The 20,597-nt window shown below is 36.7% G+C and overlaps 1 protein-coding gene across 1 annotated transcript in view; it reads right to left on the bottom strand.

Moving 5' to 3' along the window:
- Window positions 1-6,999: 6,999 nt before the first annotated feature.
- The window catches only part of LOC108916209 (sorting nexin-16), a gene marked incomplete at its 5' end in the record, with an annotated part of 17,034 nt that continues 3,436 nt past the window's right edge, over window positions 7,000-20,597 (bottom strand). Inside the window, one exon of the mRNA XM_018722415.1 lies at window positions 7,000-7,149. Coding sequence (XP_018577931.1) covers window positions 7,086-7,149 — 64 coding nt within the window. The remainder of the gene's footprint in view (window positions 7,150-20,597) is intronic.

A 20,597-nucleotide genomic window follows, 5' to 3' on the forward strand; every position in this document is an offset into this window, starting at 1 on the left:
GGCGCAAACATGCCTTATCCGAAAGTTAATAGTTTCGAAAATACTAGTCCGGGAGCCAGCTGCAAAACCGTTGAGTTATTTTCTAGATAAAAAATTTGAGTTTACATGACAGTTTTTACCCCAACTAAGGTCAGGCAGTGATATGAAACTCCTAGAACGGTAATGGTGGGTACCACCCTACCCTCACACGCGTATGGAAACTCAAAAAATTTTGTAATCGTTAAATGGACCAAACTCAAGTATAAGGCACTTGATGCTGTGTTTAGTCGATTAAAGCTAGTCAGCTGGCTCATTGATGGTAATTAGTACGTCAGCTGACCGTCGGAACAGGTGAGATGAAAAAATAATTGAAAATTATTTTTTATGTACTGAAATTGAAATATATTGTAACTTATAGTGCATACAGGGCCATAAAAATAGTCAGCTGGCCAATTGTTGGTAGTAAGATCGTCAGCTGAGGCAATCAAATCCCCTGCGGCAGCCCGCTCGGGCGCCCATCGAATTATGTTTTTCGCATTAACTGTCTACTCTTTTACCCATGAACCGCCAGCTGACTATGTTTTTTGCTTTGTGTACACAATATACTATCGTTTGGACCCATTTTTGACTGATAAAAATTTTTTCCCACAAAATACGAGCAAAAGATCACTCATGTTACGTTGCGGCCCGGGATTTACCTGTGTATTTCTCTCGACTGACGGATTTTTTTCCCCAACGACTGCCAACTGACAATATTTTTTGGTTTGTATACGCAATAAACTATCGCTTGGGCCCATTTTAGATTGATAAAAAAAATTATCCTGCAAAATACGAGCACATGATCCCTCATGTTACGTTGCAACCAGCGGATTTACCTGTATATTTCTCTCGACGGATGGACTTTTTTACCGATGTACTGATATTTGACGAAATTTTTTCATTTGACCACATAATATACTATCATTTAAACCCGTTTTAGCTACTCAAAATTTTTGCATAACCTTGTAATTACGTGAATATTCATGATTGTGCATCGGACTGATTCGCGTCTTAATTGAATTTTCATTGAATTAGCTTTTTACACGAAGCGTTCATTGAAATTATTATAATATATAGTAGGTATAAAGAATAAAATATGTTTTTAATGAATAATAAGTGTGAATTATTGATAGTACTACCAATAGCAGTAGTATAAAGCATGATTTATTACGTTACATTTCGAATAATTGGAAATGATCTTATGTTGCTATTTTTTTAAATGTTGTGAATTTAGCATATTAGTTTGAAAATAATATTTACATACAGATTACGGTATATACATATGTACCGTATTACATAAAATACAAAAGTCGTGAGATGAAAAAAAATCCTATTTGATTGTTGTTGAAAAATTTAGTATATGTAACTTATCGATGTCGATCAGCTTACGGCATTTATCTATATTTTTATAGATAAATTGAAACTGTTTATTTTTCACTGATCTTCTTCACTATCAGAAGTTTCAAGCATTTCTTCAAAAGACTCTTCATCACTGGAATGTTCGGGATCTTCGTCGAGAAGGTCTTCGTTGCTATCTGAAAAATGTAATAGTAATATTTAAATAACATAAAAATAATTCGAGAAGATATATTATCTTTAAAAAGCAATAGTCTTATTATAAATGAGTGTTAACATTATTTATCATTGATATTATTGGTGTCTTTGTCCAATTTTAGATCGTCTATTGTCGCTGGCAGCTGGTCTCCTTCAAACTACATAGTTGAAAACTATTTTATTTTGAACTTTTTTCCAACCTTGCTCTTCTGGAATCCCTGATACTGGAACTTTTTCGTGAGCATGTATTCAAACATCTGCGATGTATGACGATCGTAAACTATCAACTTTCGGATACGGCATGTTTGCCCCAATGATCACCATTTCACGTGTAGTATCTTCATTTTTCGACTTTCCCATTTTTAATGAATTACCCTGTATAAAACATCCAACCCGAAACAAATACCGACTGGACTACAACTCAACCAAAATAAAATTATCTTATCCAACTTGCCGATAACCAGTTCTTTATTATTTTAGAGAAGGGAAATGTAATTTATATTATCTCACTGCAACTATGCCATCGAATACACATATTTAACAATATTGATTTCGTTTGCAAAAGAAGATACCTGATTTACAAACAATTAAATAAATTAGAATCGAATATGTTTAAATTAAATTACTTATTTTCATTCAATGTCCAGAGCAGAAATAAAATAAAATATTTTTTCCTGTTAAATATATTTTTTCCTCGGATTTTTCTTCGACTGGGACAGTTAGATTTTGTCCAAGTACATTCCTGAACCAATATATAAAATTCCTGAAATGAAAGTCTCGAGATTACAATGGTTTGTACCTGATATTAAAATTTTATTCAACCCAGGGATTTTGTCTACAATTATAGTGCCTGATCCTTGAGATTTATTTTTTAAATTAGCAGGCAGCGTCATCTCTACGTTAGGACAATCATCAGTTAGGTTACAAGTATTACAGTTACCTTCTGCAGAAAGAAATTCCTCACCGTTATAATTTATAATCAGCAGATGGCGCGGCTTGACAAAAATTAGGACTACTCATAGAGGAAACGAATTGACAAATTATGTATTTTATAGGAATTTCACAAACCAAATAATAAAGTGCCATCTTGCAGCCCCCTGGAATTTTTTTCAGCATTAACGAGTACATGCTATGCATATACATTCAGTATACAGCGTGTCCCACTAGTGCGGGAAAGTCCAATATCTATGTTAAAATGAGGAATATATGGATTTTTCTTTTTATTGTGTTGCCACATTTCTCAGAATGTACAAATTAAAAATATATTCAACTATACAGGGTGTTCCACTTTTCCTGGACAGACACCAACTTTGGTTTTTTAAATGGAAACACACATTTTTTATATTTTTTTCGGATTCTACATAAAAAATAAAGGGTACTTTGTTTGAAAAATCTCGATTTTTTTAAATGCAACGCCCTGTATATTTTCATACCACGAGATGCAGAATTAAATTCTCTACAACTTTGCTATATCTGCTCCTATACCAAAATTCATTAGTTTTTCATGAAATCTCATTTCTATGAAAAAATGCGAAGTTTACAAATAGCTTATATGTAAAATAACGTAGTAGGCTCCTGTCAAATGATAATCTGGAAAATTTTCGATTCACATAAGGATTAATAGAAAAGCGACAGTAATAATTGTGAAATGAATTACTCTGTATAGTTGAATATATTTTTAATTTGTACATTCCGAGAAATGTGGCAACACAGTAAAAAGAAAAATCCATATATTCCTCATTTTAACATAGATATTGGACTTTCCCGCACTAGTGGCACACGCTGTATACATATATGGCACCATGATAGGGGATACATTTATTGCTCGATTTCCCACCATTTTTAACATCCATATTAAAGTGAGATAAAAATGAAAGAGCGCAAACCTTCTAGCGATGTAGTCTATACGCAAACCAAAATACGAGTATACAGAGAGAGACACTAGCGTATCAGTAGTCTGGTCACTCGGCGAACTATATTTTTCCTCGCAATGTTAAAAGTCTTTAGTCAACGCAGTATGCATAGAGATTACACAAGGAGCACGAACTTCATGTAAACACATATCTTTCCAAATTAGAGAACGCTAGTGTCCCATATCCACCGAAATAGTAGAGGGAAGATAAAGAAAGCGGTAGTTTAAATTAAAAATCAATCATGCCGTTTTTGTGATGTGTTAAAAATTTTAAAATAAATAATGTAGGCTACTTTGAATTAAATAAATAAATCGATAAATAATCAAAATATGTCGGTGTACAAGTAATTACTACTATAAGTAACTTCAACTATTACATTAACAAATTTTGTCAATTTTCCCCATTTTCCCGTATGAGTTCGTGCTCCTTGACTAGAATCTTCAAACTTTTTCTTGATACGACCATTATTTATGAAGTTACAATCTTCCCAAAAATCACTAAAAAAATTTGGAAATTTTTCTGCTCCTTTAATTTTTTTGCTGTTTATTTGATGTATTTAGTACTTTATTTTATGAGGAACTTAATTCTCTTTTTCGGTACAAAAAAAGCAACAAAAATGATTTTTGCCCTGCTTCGTATATTAAGCGAGATCCACAGGAGTGGCTCCCTTATAGTAGACAGCCTGTATATCGTGGGCTTTATCTCCCTTGAAAATGGATGAAGTAGATGTGGCACGTAGAACAGATTAATGATTACATATGTGTTTAACCTCTCTTCGGGGCAGTTTTTGGCGGGTTTGGTTGGGGAGATCAAAGGTGCGTGTGACGTGACAGTATGTACATGGGCACATTGCTATCTGTATTGCGTTTTTACTCCATCTACACACGTGTATGGTATGACGGAAAAAGGTGTAAAATTGGCCAAAAACAAACAACCCATCTGCCGCGGTTTTTATGATCGGAAGTTTATACCAGAGGCAAAAAATAACTTGCTTTCGCAGCAATTTTCAATTTTGACCGCATTGAAAATGGGTGATGAAGTAGATGTACGCGGGAGTCAATAGCTCCATCTGTCGTACAATGTATTTCCTCTTGGTGATGATACGACGAAGAACAGCTGGGTCGTTAGTCGGTTGTCTCACCTATGACACACTGATGAGGACTAATAAGTCCGAAACCGGTCTGTGCCTGGTGGGTAAACTGATTTCTCGCAGCACTGACAAGTCAAACATGAAGTAGATGTGACAGGTAGAACAGATTAAATAGGGTGTCTCAGAGTAACGTGTACAACGGAAGACCACAGATTCGTGGACTCAAAATAGGCAGATTTAGACTAATTCACCTATATCCGAAATCGCTTCGTTTGGCCGCTAGATGTCAAAGTTCGTGAAAATATTCTGAATTTTGTAAATAACTCAAATACGTATTATTCGATTTTGATTACTTTTGGGGTGTGGACTTTTGCTTTCAATCTACACATTTTGGTGTTATACTTACAGTGTTTTTTAAAACTTACAACTCCTACAAAATTCATGTATGGTGATAATATCTGTTCATAACTTTTTCCTCTAATAATGACAACTATTTTTTATTTGTTAGGTGATACCATTTGGAAGTTTTTAGACCTCTTGTAGAATTTTGATTAAATGAGCGGTTTGGAAAAAAATATTTTTTGAATGTCTACATTATCTTGCCATCCAATTACAATACTTAACAAAGTGCTAGTAAGCTCTGATTTTGTAGTATGACTGTAATTTCGATTTGATCTTTAAGTCATTGTACCTGCCAATTCTTAATGAGTGTTTACTACCTACAAAATATGAGACGCTATCATTGAACATGTAAATCTTTATTTTTAAATTCTAAATCTGTTTCACTAACAACCGATTCCACTAATTCAATATTGTCTGGCAGTATTTGGTTTTGTTCCGTTTCAAAAGGTCTCCAAAATGCCATGTTGTAATAATATTAGTAAACCTGTTTTACCAGAAGCGGAATAATAAATATTCACAATGAACATGTGTATGCTCAAAGAAAATCCACATGCTGTGAAAGTGAAACATTATCAACATTAATTTCGCATCAATGTTTGATTTGGGATCATTGATAGCATTATTATTGGCCCTGTTATTTTACCCAATAGACTGAATGGGAAATTGAATTTAGAGTTTTTGCAAAATCCGAGTTATTGGAAGATGTGTCGTTATTACTAAGAGCTAACATGTGGTTTATTCATGATAACGCTCCACACTCCACTGTAAATGTCCGGCAGTATAAGAACCAAAGATTCCCTCGTCGATGGGTCGGTAGAGAGGATAATGTTTCTGTTAAATGGCATGTGCGTTCACCAGACTTAACACCTTGCGACTATTATCTTCGTGGCACTTTGAAACCAACAGTGTATACTTCCACGTCTAACACTGAAGAAGAGTTGTGGAGGCATGCCATAAATGTTTCAAAAAATAGCCCTTAAGAACTGAAAAGGTGTCCTTTAACTTTCTTCGGCGAATTAACCTCTGTTGTAGAAACAACAGTGGTCATTTTGAACAGTTTTTATAAGTTGTACCAAATTTAATAACATCAACTTTGTTACTATTATCTCCAGCATTTTGTATTGTTTTTACGAATTATTTTAATAAAATTATAGTCCAAGCATTATAGAGAAATGCTTACAGAAATTATTACCTGGACAAAAAAAATATGACCGTATAGAAAATTAAATTTTAAATCGAGTTTTTTATTCTTTAAACTCGATCCAAAATGGCGAACATGGTTAAAAAAAATCGCAAAGTTGTAAAAAACGGTTTTTCGAAAATAACTAAAAAATATAGCACCTATTGAAAAATTTTAAATCAGAAAGTTGTAGGTTTTAAAAAGATCTATCGACTGATTTTTTTTAAGTATCGATTGCTTTGTTACTTTTCGATATATATCGAAAAAACCGTTAAAAATCTTCTCTTTTCTCTTCTTCTATAACTCGTTTACATTTACGTTCCCATATCTATATCTACATTTTTGCATTTTTCTTCATTTAGGCAAATAAAAAGTATCTATTATTATATATGGCTGAATAGGTAAAAAAAATGCTACTCAACGGGATGGCCAAATACAGGGTGTTCTATTTAAAAAAACCTATGTTTATGTAATATCGGAGAAACTGTGCGACTTGTAAAAAATCTGAGTACGCCAATGGCTTCCTAATAAAAAATAGAACAAATAATGTGCAAACTTTTTTCTTCTAAATTGAATGAGAGAGATAGAGAGGTTAATGTAAATGGGCTATTTTTCAAAAAAACCCTGTATATCTAAAACTAATCAAGTTAGCCAAGACCTTTTGGTACCAGCGAAGTAAACTCAAAAAAAAGAGGACGGGACATCGATATCAGATTTTTTGTATCTATCACCGTTTTGGCTGTACCCTATAAAACTATCGAAAATCAACCACCCTGTACAAAGCTAGAAAACATTTTAGGAAAAGGTGTTAAATAAGAGTGGAATGAAATAATGACAGATAGTTGTAATATAAACTTATATTTGTAAGGCATTGGAACAATATTATAAAATTTAAAAATAGTTGCTGATTTATCGAAAACAAGTAGTGTCATTTTATAAGGTGATTAAAATCTTCAGATGCCTTTTTACATTTGGAGCAATTCACTGTATTCCTGAAAAAAATAACAATAAATAAATCAAATAAATGATAACACAGTCCCACAGTTTTTGGGGTAGCTGAAACCGCATACGGTGGCCGTTTGACCCGATTAGCTCTGGTTAAGGTCAGTTCAAGGTCAAATGTAGAGAATCAATTGCTAATAAAATAAACCAATTTATATTTTTTTGTGGTCGCCGATTCCGAATCCAGTGTCCAATTGAAATTTGAATAATAAATAAGATTTAAAAAAAGAAAGCATTAACTCTGAGCCCGTGACTCTCGAGTTAATTGTTTTGATATAACAAAATTCTAGTATCAATAAGCCTAAGTAAGCTTTAAACTAATGTGTCTGTTTATGTTCCATGTAGGTACATTAATTTACGCAATGAGTCCGTGTCAATTGAGATTCTTGATAACAGTTTTTCAAGGTACATGTTTTGTTTTCCTATTTATGGTATCGAGACTACTATTCACTTTTATTGTATCGAATTATTTTGTCAAAAGATATACGCAGTGGATTTCTTTTACATTTTCTCGATTTCAACGGTAAATCTCCGACGTTTTAACGACCAACAGTAATCGGCTAACATGTTTATATCCCATTTGTCTTGGTACCGACACGACGCTCCATTTCCTAAACATCTTGGTGAAATATTTTTGTCTGCTCCTTAAACCAATAAATTTCTTCACTTTGGGGGTCAAAACGAAACAAATAGGCATCATTCGTATATTGATTGAGCTTTCTTCTATTCTTGCATTGCCAGAGCATATTTACTTTAACGTATTGAAGAAATTTTACACTTGTGTTTTGAGTTTAGAACTTGAGAGTATTTAGCAGACCTAATAGGGTCAAACGAATACTGGATTCGGATTCAGCAACCACAAAAACGTATAGATATATAGGTTTACTTTACATTTAACCTTAACAGTTTAAGTTAAGGTCAGTACCTTATCCCGCAGCTAATATAGATATATGGTTTACTTTACATTTAACCTTAAACTGACCTTAACTCAGAGCTAATCGGGTCAAACGGACACCGGATTCGGATTCAGCGACCCCAAAAAGATGTAGATACCATATTCTTGTCTTTCGGACCTCCCACTTTTTTGCAATGTTTATGTAATATCTGTTGTACGTTACTAATTAAAAAATGATTTACATTGTTTTATATGGAATAGTGTTTCGTAAAATGTTCTTATTAAAAATTTAAACTTAATAGTAAGTCTTGATGCCTATGTAAACACGCTAGTTTGATTTATTTTGAATCGAAACATTTCCTTTTTTTGTGCGCTCTTTTTGTGTGACACAGACAAGGTCCTGATTTTCTGGGCTGAATAAAAGAGACTCTCAAAAATCTCGCTGAGACTGCGTCCGCTTGTAATTAGTTATAAAAACCGCTTAAATAATTAGCGAACTAAAAATTTTATATAGTCCATCCAATTAAATTAGATCATAAACCCTGAAAAAATTAAAAAACTATTAGTAGGCATTATTGCACTTTATGACGGAGAAGGGAATGTAGAACGATAATATCAAAAAACTTATTGAAAAGAAATTACGCTAAGTTGGCAAATTGCAAATAAGTGGCAAAAATTACGTGTTTTTTCACTTTATTTACTGCCCATGAAAATCTAGAGGACCTATCAGCAAATTAGTTATTTTATGCTGTATGCAATTAAATTACCTACAATTTAAAGTGGTAGGTACCTATAGTCATACTTCACCGATTTGTTATCTGTAAAATAAAAGACGGATAATCCAATCACCAACATTTGTGCCAAACGCCGATTCGACTGACCATGAAATTGTTGCTGCAGGTATTTGTTAATTAATTTCATTCGCTTTTTGCAACTAATTGTTTAATTACTAAACATTAATTTAAGAAGTTAATACGATATCTAGGTTCTAATTCATTCAAAGAATGTATTAAAAAAGAGAAATTTCAAAAAGTTGAAATTAAGTTGCTCTTCACAACTATCGAAGTAGGATCCGCTCGGGAATTAGCTCTTTTTGCATCAAATAATGCTTAGAAGTTAAATAAATGAATTAGATAAAAAATATTGCGCGCGCTTGGCGTTCCTTCTCGCACACAAGCCGTTCATTAACGTTAAGTTTTACTGCTGCTAACGCTTTTATTATACGAACTATCAAATAACGTTGGGAATAAAGAGGCGTAGGTGATATAATTTTTTTTAATTACCGTAAAAATAAGCTATTTCATGAAAAAAATAGCGAATTCCTAAGCGGCTTTTGCCTGACCCTGTGACAAAACATCCTACTTTGTTCGTTAACTTAACTCAACTTTTAAAAATTTTCCTTTTTCGATACGTTTCTTTTGATCAATTCGGAAACAATCATCTCTAATATTAACTTCTAAAATAACATTTAGTAATTAAACAATTAGCTGCAAAAAATTCAATCAACAGCCATCGCTTTCTGCAATAATAACGAGCAATTTTCGAAAACTGATTTTTCAGCGTTCGTTTTTTATTTTACAGTTAACATATTGGTGAAATCTGACATTCAGGTGCCTTAAATTGTAGATAATTTAATTATCTACAACATAAAATATGTAACTAATTTTCTGATAGGTCATCTAGATTTTCATGGGAGTAAAAAAGGGGAAAAAAGTAATTTTGCCACATATTTACAATTTGCCAACTTATCGTCATTTCTTTCGAGTTAGTTTTTCGATATTATCATTCTACATACCCTTCCCCATCATAAAATGCAATAAAGTGTCTACTAATAATTTTTTTACGTTCAATCTCGACGAGATATAAAATTATCCGAAAATGGATTTGGTAGTGCAAATGATTGGCAAAAATTTCAATCAAACATTTGATGCCAATAATGGTATATTAACAAGAAGGGCGGTCTTACGGTTACATTTCACAAAGTAAAGTGTTTAGGGCATTGAGGCAAGACAAAAGACTATATAATTTCCAAAAATGTGTGTGCGTGCGTATGTATACTCCAATAATTTTCTATATCCATATTTTGTCTATTTTACATAATGATCTGTCTACATCTACACTGATCCTCTCTTAATCCTTTCTTTTGAAAGACACAAAACAATACGTACGCTGCCGTCAGGTGAGGCCCTAACACGACGAACATACATACATACACAAACAAACACATACACACACACACACAAACAAACAAGACAGACTGACCACGACTACGTAAACATCCTCAAGGGCATCTTCCACCTTCACAGCCTCCCAAAACACCACGACAAACGCCGACCTATACGACAAACTACAACAACAAAAACACGAAAACAAAACAATGAGAAGACAAATACGCAACCTAACCGAACAAAACGACAGACACAATACACCCGAAACACAGATTCCCGCCCCCACCTCCGCCTCCTCACACACAGACAAACGCAAAAAAGACACGTTCTCTAGCGAGAACGAGGCCCCCAGACACAAAAAAAACGACCAAACAAAACAAACCATAAAACACAACACGAGCCCCCAAACACCTAAACCGACTACAAACACACAACAAAACACACAAAACCAGACCAACAAACCCCCTCTCAAGTCTCCCCACTAATCCTACGAAAATAGGAACGCTGAACACGAATACATAAACTACTGACAATACAAAACATTACCTACAAGAAGGCCAAAGACGGCGTAGCCATATACCCCAACACCCCTCAGTGGCGGCTCGTGACATTGAGAATAGGTGAAGCATATTTATTGATTGACTAAAAAAAAAAGCGCCGCAGGCGAAAATTCTCAAATTTTCAAGGTCAAACGGCTTTAAATGAATCTGGAAATTTTAGTTGCATTTGCAATATTACCGAAAAACTGACGTTGGCGAGAAGGATTTTCATTTAGATTTTATAAAAAATAGAAATATTAGTTCGGTTCGTGGACTTAATGATAGGTACAGATACGGATGTTAAGCGGGATTGTTAAATCCCTCCTTATTCCACACGCCCGATTTTACACTCGCAATTAAACACGGCATACAAAAAAGTTTTTTTAAATAAACACATCCGCACAATCACTTATACTCCGAATACCATTCAATCCGAAACTTCCGAACATACACTTTGTCTTTTGACCTCCCCCTTTTTTCCACATCGAGAGAAGGTACAGGTCTTTCGCAATTTAAAAAATCTTTTTTGTCCTCAATTTTCGATCTGGAAAATGGCATTTCCAATAAAATACATACAGGATCGTGTATAGGAAACATTTCTACAAATTATTGATACAAAACAAATATTAATAAAGAACCTTTTATAACCGTGCACTGGGCAACGTATCGTATAAACTGTTTACACACGATAGACAGGCGATACGCGATGACGATGAGAATGCTGCTTCAACTTTTGCATCACTCGTTCTCCCAGGCCGTAGTTTACACATGCGTTGGCTGCCTCGTTCCCATGACAACCGCCGTAGGGAGAGCTACGGAGAAAAGCAGATACATACCAATTTCAATAGGAGTCACTTGCGTATACTATACGTTGTATGGTACGAGGTTGATGTTCGCGCTCAACGAAGGCAATGATTTTTTAGAAGGCTTTCACCGCGGAATTATTCTGTTTATTTCTGCGTATAAGACAAACAAACACAATACATTTTCAATATAGAATTGTACCTAAATTACAAAATTTATATAAAATTTAAAATAATTTTAAATTGCACAACCAAACGGAAATTTTAGGTGAAGCGGTGCGTCACTTGCGTCGCCCGACGAGCTGCCACTGACACCCCTACAAACCAGATATTTCAGGGTCTGTGCCGTCTGTGACCCTATTGAGATTACACTTCGTCTTACCTCGTATATGCTCCATGCACCCCTCTCACTTCTACGTCTGTGCCTGTCCCACGTCTCAAGAGTCGCCCGACTCCGCCACCCCGCCCTACGCCGCGGAGCGTGTCGATCTTCTTCAGTACGCTTCAAACTTCCCAAGTGTGTGCACGTGCATCCCTCTGGTGACTTCTTTATAACGGCGTAGTACCGTTCGGGATTATTAAGGGTTTAATAATCGCTATTATTGTGCGGGTGCTTAAATGTAAGTATTTGATTTTTTCACTTTTCTTGTAATAGGAGTTCTTCAAGGTACAGGGAATGTACCTTGTTTTATAGAAACACACATCGGTGTCTAGTAAATGTTCAATTTTAGCAAAAGAAAATCAGTCAGTTCGCTATCAGCAGCTGCTTGTCTTTATTTTTAAACACGGAAACAGCTGTGAGGTTTGTTTCAAATAGCCTAGGGATCGATTCGACCCGCCGTAAGGCTCGTTCTGAACAGCCGTAAGGGTCGTTTCGAGGGACCATAAGGTTCATTTCAAGGAGCCGTAAGGCTCGATTCAATCAGCCGTAAGGCTCGTTTCGATCGGCCGCAAGGCTCGATTCGAGCAGCCGTAAGGGTCATTTCGAGCAGTCGTAAGGCTCATTTGCTCAACCGTAAGGCTCGTCTAGACCAACCGTAAGGCCCGTTTCGATCAGCCGTAAGGCTCGTTTCAATTAGCCGTAAGGCAGCTGCTGCCTTCCTGCCTGAAATGCAGTGGCGACCTGTCATACTGAATAGCCGTGTGACGCTCCTGGACATCGATCCCTAAGGCTATCAGTTAATCTCACCTCGGGGTATAGAAGTTAACATCTGAAATATATGGTTTTTATTTCAGATGGCGCAGAATACTGAACCTAATTCAGTACTGCTCTGTGAATTGGCGGAGATCCCGGCATAAAATGAGGCGGATCAGATTATTCTCAATAGAATTAAGAATTTGGCAGTGGAGTGTCTTCCTGAAGCTTGGAAGAAATGGAAGATAGTAAATTTTGACAAAGCGGAGCTGTTTGGAAGTAATTTGGATCCACAGACGCTGAATAAAATCCGATTTGCTTTACCAACAGTGGGCATAGCCCGAGCATTTAATCCGGAGGCGAAAAGTTTACCAGAGCGCGTTTATAGGGATCACAAAGTGAAGATGCTATCATGGCCTTTTTGTATTGGTTTGATAATAGGCCCGCCTGCCTTAGCGGCCCGAGTGAGATCATCAGCTATTCAAAACGAATTAGTTATAGCTACCCTGGGAGATTTGAAACCCTTGTTACTATCTCGAAGAGAAGCTTGTCTTCAGCTCGCCCGGACTGACGCTAATGATGGGTCCTCTGAGGACTCAGTGGGAAATAGCGCCCCGGAATATCAACCAAAGAAAAGAGAATCGCGTTTAGACAGGATGGAGAGAAGCCAACACGAGATGAGAGAGATGTTAGAAGCCATTTTAAGGCGTAGTGAAGAACCCGAAGCTGATCTGGAGGGATATCTTTCAGAGAATGAGGAAAATGTTCCGCCAGCCCCCGACTCGGAAATTGATGATTCCGAGGACTGGGAACCACCAGTTTTGCATGAAACTGAGAGTAAGCAGGTGGATTTGGATTTTGAACCAAAAACTCAGGAACAGGAGCCAGCCATTGCGGCGGCCATGCACCACATTGAACTGCAAGGAATAGATTGCCAAAGGCTTGGTAGACAGTCTTATAATAAAATTAGATATGCCGAAGTACAAAAAAACCTGCAAGCCTCTCCAGTATTTGCAGCGCTTCGAGTTAATCCTCAGTTAACGTATATAAACTCTACAAACCAAGGTTTGGAACATCTATCAAGGATGGATGGCATCTTAGGTACAATATACCATGGCCTTCTTCTACAAAGAGAAGCCTTTTCTGTAGGCATAAAAAGCTTCACATCCAAATATCCTCAACTGCAAGCAGACATTCAAGAAAAGCTGTGGGGATCAGACTCGAAGTTTAAAACACTATCTAATGATTTACTACAATATACATGCGGGCGAAGAGCAGAAGTGATCGAACGACGTAGGAGGGCTCTTAAACCCCGAAGTACCTATGTGGCTAACCTATTAGAGAAAATACCACCCTCAACTACTCACCTATTTGAAGAGGTGGAATTTAATGAACTGTACAGACAACATGTTAACTCTTTTCGTAGCCTTTTTCAACCTAGGGAATCCGGGAACTCACACAATATAAAAAAGGGTAGAGTAGTAAAGGCATGTCCTAAACCATCGTTCTCAACGTCCAGGCCAACCTTTAGTGCTTCATCGGCGAAAGGTACTTGGAAATCGTCAGATAAGGGAACAAACTTTCCAAGAAATAATTCAACATTTCCAAAAGATAAGTCTTACAAGAAACAAACCACGAATTACGGATCTAAAAGACAATGACAATTCAGCAGATCGATTCAAAGGGGGGAGACTAGCGGATTTTTTAGGCGAATGGCAGAGGATAGGTGCCCCAACGACGATTCTAAAGATTGTAAGAGGCTATGCTATTCCATTTATTACAAAACCACCCCTAAGATCTCTGTTGGGCAACAGCCTACAGCCGTTCGCAACTTCAGGGATAGAAACAGAGGTAAACAGGATGTTAGTTCAGGGCATATTAGAACCTTCACAAGCAAGTACCGGATTCCTGTCAAAAATGTTTCCAATTTTGAAGCTCGACGGAAGTATCCGACCTATCTTCAATCTAAAAGGTCTGAACCGTTTTTTGCAACCAAAGAAGTTCCGTTTAATGCATCACCAGAAAGTACCAAACTTTCTGCAAGAGAACGATTTCATGGTCAAACTAGACTTAGCGCACGCTTATTCCGATAAAACAATCCCACCGCAGGTTCCTCTCAATGGTTCACAGAGGAGCAGTATACCAGATGACATGTCTTCCTTTCGGGTTGTCCAGTGCACCTCTGGCATTTGCCAGTCTCAAATTGGGTGGCAAGTCTGATGAGAGACAACGGAATAAGGGTAATAGTCTATCTGGACGATTTTTTACTGGTCAGTCAAGACTCAGAGGTACTTCGAGCTTAGCAACGCTATGCCATAGCCCTCTTCAAGACATTAGGTTGGTTCATAAATGTGGACAAGACGGTAGAAGAACCTCAGAAACAAATACAATTTCTAGGCATAAAATGGAATACAGATCGGAGAACTATGAGTCTTCCAAAAGCAAAGAGAATTTCTCTGAAGAAAGACCTGAAAAATATAGTAGAAAAGCGTCGCTGGAACTGGATAACGTCACGTCGTCTTCTGGGAAAATTGAACTTTGCATCCTTCACCATTCCGTTGGGCAGGCTTCATTCGAGGCTAATACAAAGAGAAAGTCTGATTCTGCCCGAATCTCTTCCAAAGAAGCGATATCCCGTATCGGAGGTGGTAATAAAGGAATGTCGGTGGTGGTTAAGGAACATAAACAAGTCAAGCCCACTATTTCCGAAGGACCCCGAGGTATTCATGACTACTAATGCCTCGGACGTAGGATGGGGAGCTCAAGTCAGAAGCAGTTCATTCGGTCAAGCATGGACTCCGCATCAGAAGAAATGGCACATAAACCGGAAAGAACTTTATGCGGTATGGGCCACAGTTCAGAAATTCGCAAAGGAATTGCACGGGAAGACAGTACTAGTTCAATCCGACAATCGGACGGTAGTAGCCTATATAAGGAACCAAGGCGGGACCAGGTCAAAAATACTTCTGGGTTTGACTTACCACCTTCTTACACTAGCGAACAACTTGAACATCACGCTAGTAGCACAGTATATTCCAGGGAGATGCAACGATTTAGCGGACAGTCTCTCCCGGGGAAAACCATTAGCGGACTGGCAACTTTCGAAAACAGTAACGCAGCGTATCTTCCAGAAATGGGGAGAGCCGGAAATAGATCTGTTTGCGTCAAAACTATCCAGGGTAGTTCCAAAATATGCATCAAGAGATGCCAGGGATCAGGGAGCTGCCTTCACAGACGCCTTCAGCAGGAAGTGGGAGTTCAAGCTTGCTTGGATTTTTCCCCCTCCGGCTCTAATCCCACGGGTGCTCAGGCATCTGAATTCGGCAAGGGGAATTTACCTGTTAGTTGTTCCAAAATGGGAGAAGGTATTTTGGAGGGCAGATATCAAACGACGAGCATTAGCTCCCCCTTTTCAGATACGAAATCTCAGCCATCACCTACGCGATGCCAGAACACTACTTCCGCTTCCTCAGGCTCGGAAATTACATTTGGAGGTTTGGAAGGTACGGGGTGGTCAAAGTGCACAAACGATTGGCCAATAGAGGACAGAAAACTACTCGAAAAGTTTTGGCGCAAATCTTCAATTAAGACTTACAACGCGCTTTGGAAGAGTTGGCTGGCGTATGCTAAGGTTAAGAATATTATCCCCCATGATCCCAAACCCGAGGAGCTTTCCCGGTACCTCAGTTACTTATATAGAGTAAAAAAGCTGGCCCCAGCTACAATCAAAGTTCACAAATCAGCCATCGCAACTTTGTCGAATCCTACAAATAGCGAGTTCATTTCAAAACATCCTTTAATAAAACATATGCTACGGGCTATTGACCTTAGTAAGCCACCACCAGTAAAGAGCTTCATATGGGATATAAAGGATCTCGTGGTCTGGATGAAAAAAGAACAACTAAATAGAGCCAGTCTATTCCAGGTAGCTCGTCGGGTAGCACTAATTTTATTATTGGCTTCGGGTAGAAGAATCCACGATTTAACATTATTAAGGTTGGACGGCGAAAATATGAGCATAATGGAAGATTCAATAACCTTCTGGCCTAGCTTTGGTTCCAAAACAGATAAAAGCACCTACAGGCAGTCCAGATGGAAACTTATGAAGTCCCAAGATCCACCATTAGATCCGGTTTCCTGGATTAAGAATCTTATAGATTTATCCTCGGAAAGAAGAGGAGCTAAGCAGGGTCTTACCCAATTTTTTATAACAAGGGGAAAAGTAAAACCGGCATCTAGAGCAGTAATTGCTGGTTGGATAAAAACAGCATTTATAGCGGCGGGAATTGCATAATCTCCAGGTAGTATCAAGTCAGCGGTGGCTTCGTCGAGATACCAAAATGAAATGCCCTTAGACTCTATTCTCAAAGCGGGTAATTGGAAGGGACAAGAAAATTTCTTTAGATTTTATTACAAAGAAGTTAGCCGGCCTCAAACTAATTCGCAAATAAATGATTTAACCAAAGAAGTTTTTGTACCTATTTAGAAATGTTTTGTTTTATTTTGATTGTTATTAGGTTTTTATGGCCGAGTTTACTACATGTGATTGTTCTGTGTAGACCTTACCAGAAAGTTAGTTTATTTCTAGTGTTATATTTTGTCTTTCAAACGATGGTTAAATATAAATATATTTATTTTTGTAAGAATTGTGCCTGTTTGAAAAAAAAAAAAGAAACCATACATTTAAATCACAGTACGCTTCCCACGTCGTCAGACACCAAACACTTCTCAATAGGGTCAAGCCGACGGCACAGACCCTGAAATAAATAACGTTTTTCCCCCAAAGGGATAAAAACGAGTATTTCAGGTCTTGCCTAGGCTTGACCCAGTAAGTTCTTGACGACTAACTTACCTTCGAAGGTACTGAAGAAGATCGGCACGCTCCGCGCCGTAGGGCGGGGTGGCGGAGTCGGGCGACTCTTGAGACGTGGGACAGGCACAGACGTAGAAGTGAGGGGTGCATGGAGCATATACGAGGTAAGACGAAGTGTAATCTCAATAGGGTCAAGCCTAGGCAAGACCTGAAATACTCGTTTTTATCCCTTTGGGGGAAAAACGTTATTTATTTTCCCGCGGGAATTCCACCAAGTGAGATCCAACTCGACCTCGCACGACAAGGTTTCCCTGGCGCAATAGTGCACCGTATGGCTAATAAGTAAAACTGACAGAAGATGCTGTTGGTCTTAGTTCAGGCAGAATCAGATCAGAAAGGCATCCTCAAAACAACCCGCTGCTGTTCTCTAGTAGTAAGAGTAGAGAGACAAAGAAAGCAGCAGCGATTCGCCACTCAGTGCCACCGTTGTCAGCGATTCATAGCCAACTTTTGAATTTTCGATGATTTTAAATAACACAGCTACAATACGTATTATTAGTTATTTTTGTTTTTGTTGAAAACGAAGTTTTTTGAAAACACGAGTAAGAAAAATTTTAGAATTAAATTCTCCTTAAAATAAAGTAATAAATTCTTAAGTACGCCAATGGGTTAAAAAATTCTGTCATATTTTAATGATGCGTCATCCCTTATCAACCCTTTAAAATGTTTCATTTGAACTCTACTTACTTTCGATTACTGCTCTTGGTAACTACACTCATACCGTGTACCAAATTTGGTTTTTCTAAGTTCAAGTATAACAACCGAGATATTGATTTTTTTCGACATTTGAAACCCCAATTTCAAGGCGACTTCTAAGGGCTTAGTATAAAGGTAAGTTGCGTTAAATCACCATATTTTTGGGTTCCTCTACATGTTCCTGCTCTGTGTCGGTTTTTATGCGAAACACTCTGTATACAGGGTGATTCAGTCATAATGTCATTAATTTTAACCACGTATTCGGAAGGCTTAATAAAGACAGAAAATCGGAAAAAAAAATTTTACTCGACTTTTAAAAATGAAGGAAATCAACCCATAACTCCCGCTAAGAGGGCGGCCCTGCCAGATGCCCGGATGCTCGGGAATTTTTGTAACGTACTGTCACGAACAAATCGTCAGCTGAGGCGAACAGCGTTGCCAAGGTCACATCATAATCTGCGGTTCACATTTAATTAATCCGCTTTAGTATACGGATACATATGTACGAAAACAATAAAATGCAAGTAAATAAAGGATCGTGCTGTATTTTATTATAACTAATTTTAATAATTGTATTAACTTTGTGCAAAATGTTTTAACAAGCCTTACTTCTCGAGGTCAACTTTCGTTAAAAGAAAATAAATAAAGCAGAGATTTGTAGGCACACTGAATTTTATCAAATAAAAAAAATCGGCACACTAAATACCCGAATATACAAAATACACTACACACGGTTACAAAACCATTACCTAACAATTTAAAATCTACCACCCTCCATATCTCCCGCATTTTTCCCGCAAAGGAGTTAACATAACACATTTTCAAAAAATTCAAACTTTAGAAGCAGCTGATTTCCCCAATCGTCTTGAATTTTGCAATTGGTTCCTAAGTGCAGCAGAACTTTATTAACAAAGTGCCCTGGACGAATGAATGCTATTTTACTCGTGCTGGCATTTTAAACAGATAAAAAACATAAGTATTGCTTTCTCAAAAACAATAAGTGCCTACCTAGGTTACACCAAAGTTTAGATTTACACTAAAGTTTACATTTATTATGTAAACTTTGGTTATACGCAACTGCATAGTGAATAATAAATTGAAATACTAAAACTGTGTATTATTTAACATAATAAATTATAAAACGTTAAAACGTTAATATTAAAAATTATAAATTGTAATAACCGTACATTCGAAACAATCATCCCTATTCATTTGTTGTTTTAGCATAAATAAATAACAATTGTTATAACAATATTTAAGGTAAAATATCTATTTTTCATGATTGTGTCCAGACAAAGATGTTTATTTACGTCTTGTCCGAGGTTCAAGTAGGATCATATTCTATACAAAGTAGTAAATCATTGCCTGTCAAAGGATTCAGTGCAATTCGCTTTTTACTGTTGTTGTTGTTGTTGTTGTTGTTGTTGTTGTTGTTTACGCTTTTACGGGTTTTAGAAATTGAATAATTCCTTTATACATTATGAAGGGACAAATGGATCAGTTCACGTCTGGCACCCTTGTTCCTACAAAAATTCTTTTATTATCAAAAACTAATTATTTTAAATGTAATTTACTATAAATCCAATTTGTTTTTTAATTTCCACATATGTACTACATTTTACCTCTGTTGCGCCACTGTTGTTTACTTGTTTTTTTTTTGGAGGCGAGCTTTTACGTCCAAGCTCGCCAGGTTAGTATTTGACGTATAACCCACCACTTCGTACACTCGATGCACCTGGGCGACTACAGCTACTACGAGAACACAGCCGGTATTTTAGATTTTAAATTCAATTTGTTGACACGATTTTCCTTTGATAAAAAACCGATAACTTTTTGCTACTACACTCGTATTAGTCTAGGGGCCAGATAGGGTTCTGTAGCCAAACAGAATGCCACGGCTGCAAACAACTTATTCCTAAGTATTTTGAGTTCCTGAAACCAAAAAACTTGGTGGCAAAGCCTGAAAGTGGTCAGTTTAATTGTTATTAACAAATTGAATGTTTAAATGTTTGTAAAAAGTTTATTTTTATAGCTAGTACAATTTATTATCCGTTAATAGTTACGTTTTCTCATAACAAACATATATTTTTTTGAAAATTAAAAAAAGATTAACTTTAACCAAAGTTATTGCAAATTTAGTGCAAATATCTTACATTTTCCGTCTCTGCGCGCACCAATTTTACCATATCTCTGGTTCAATTGGACGTATTGAGACGCACATCTCATTTTAAAACTTAAACTTTATTTTACAAGATAGGTAAGTTCCATTTATTAATTTATTTATTTAAAAATTAATGACAGCTTAGAAAGTTGTGTAATTTCAACGAAA

This window comes from Anoplophora glabripennis, unplaced genomic scaffold (genome assembly GCF_000390285.2).
Source record: "Anoplophora glabripennis isolate ALB-LARVAE unplaced genomic scaffold, Agla_2.0 scaffold1739, whole genome shotgun sequence".
Lineage (NCBI taxonomy): Eukaryota > Metazoa > Arthropoda > Insecta > Coleoptera > Cerambycidae > Anoplophora > Anoplophora glabripennis.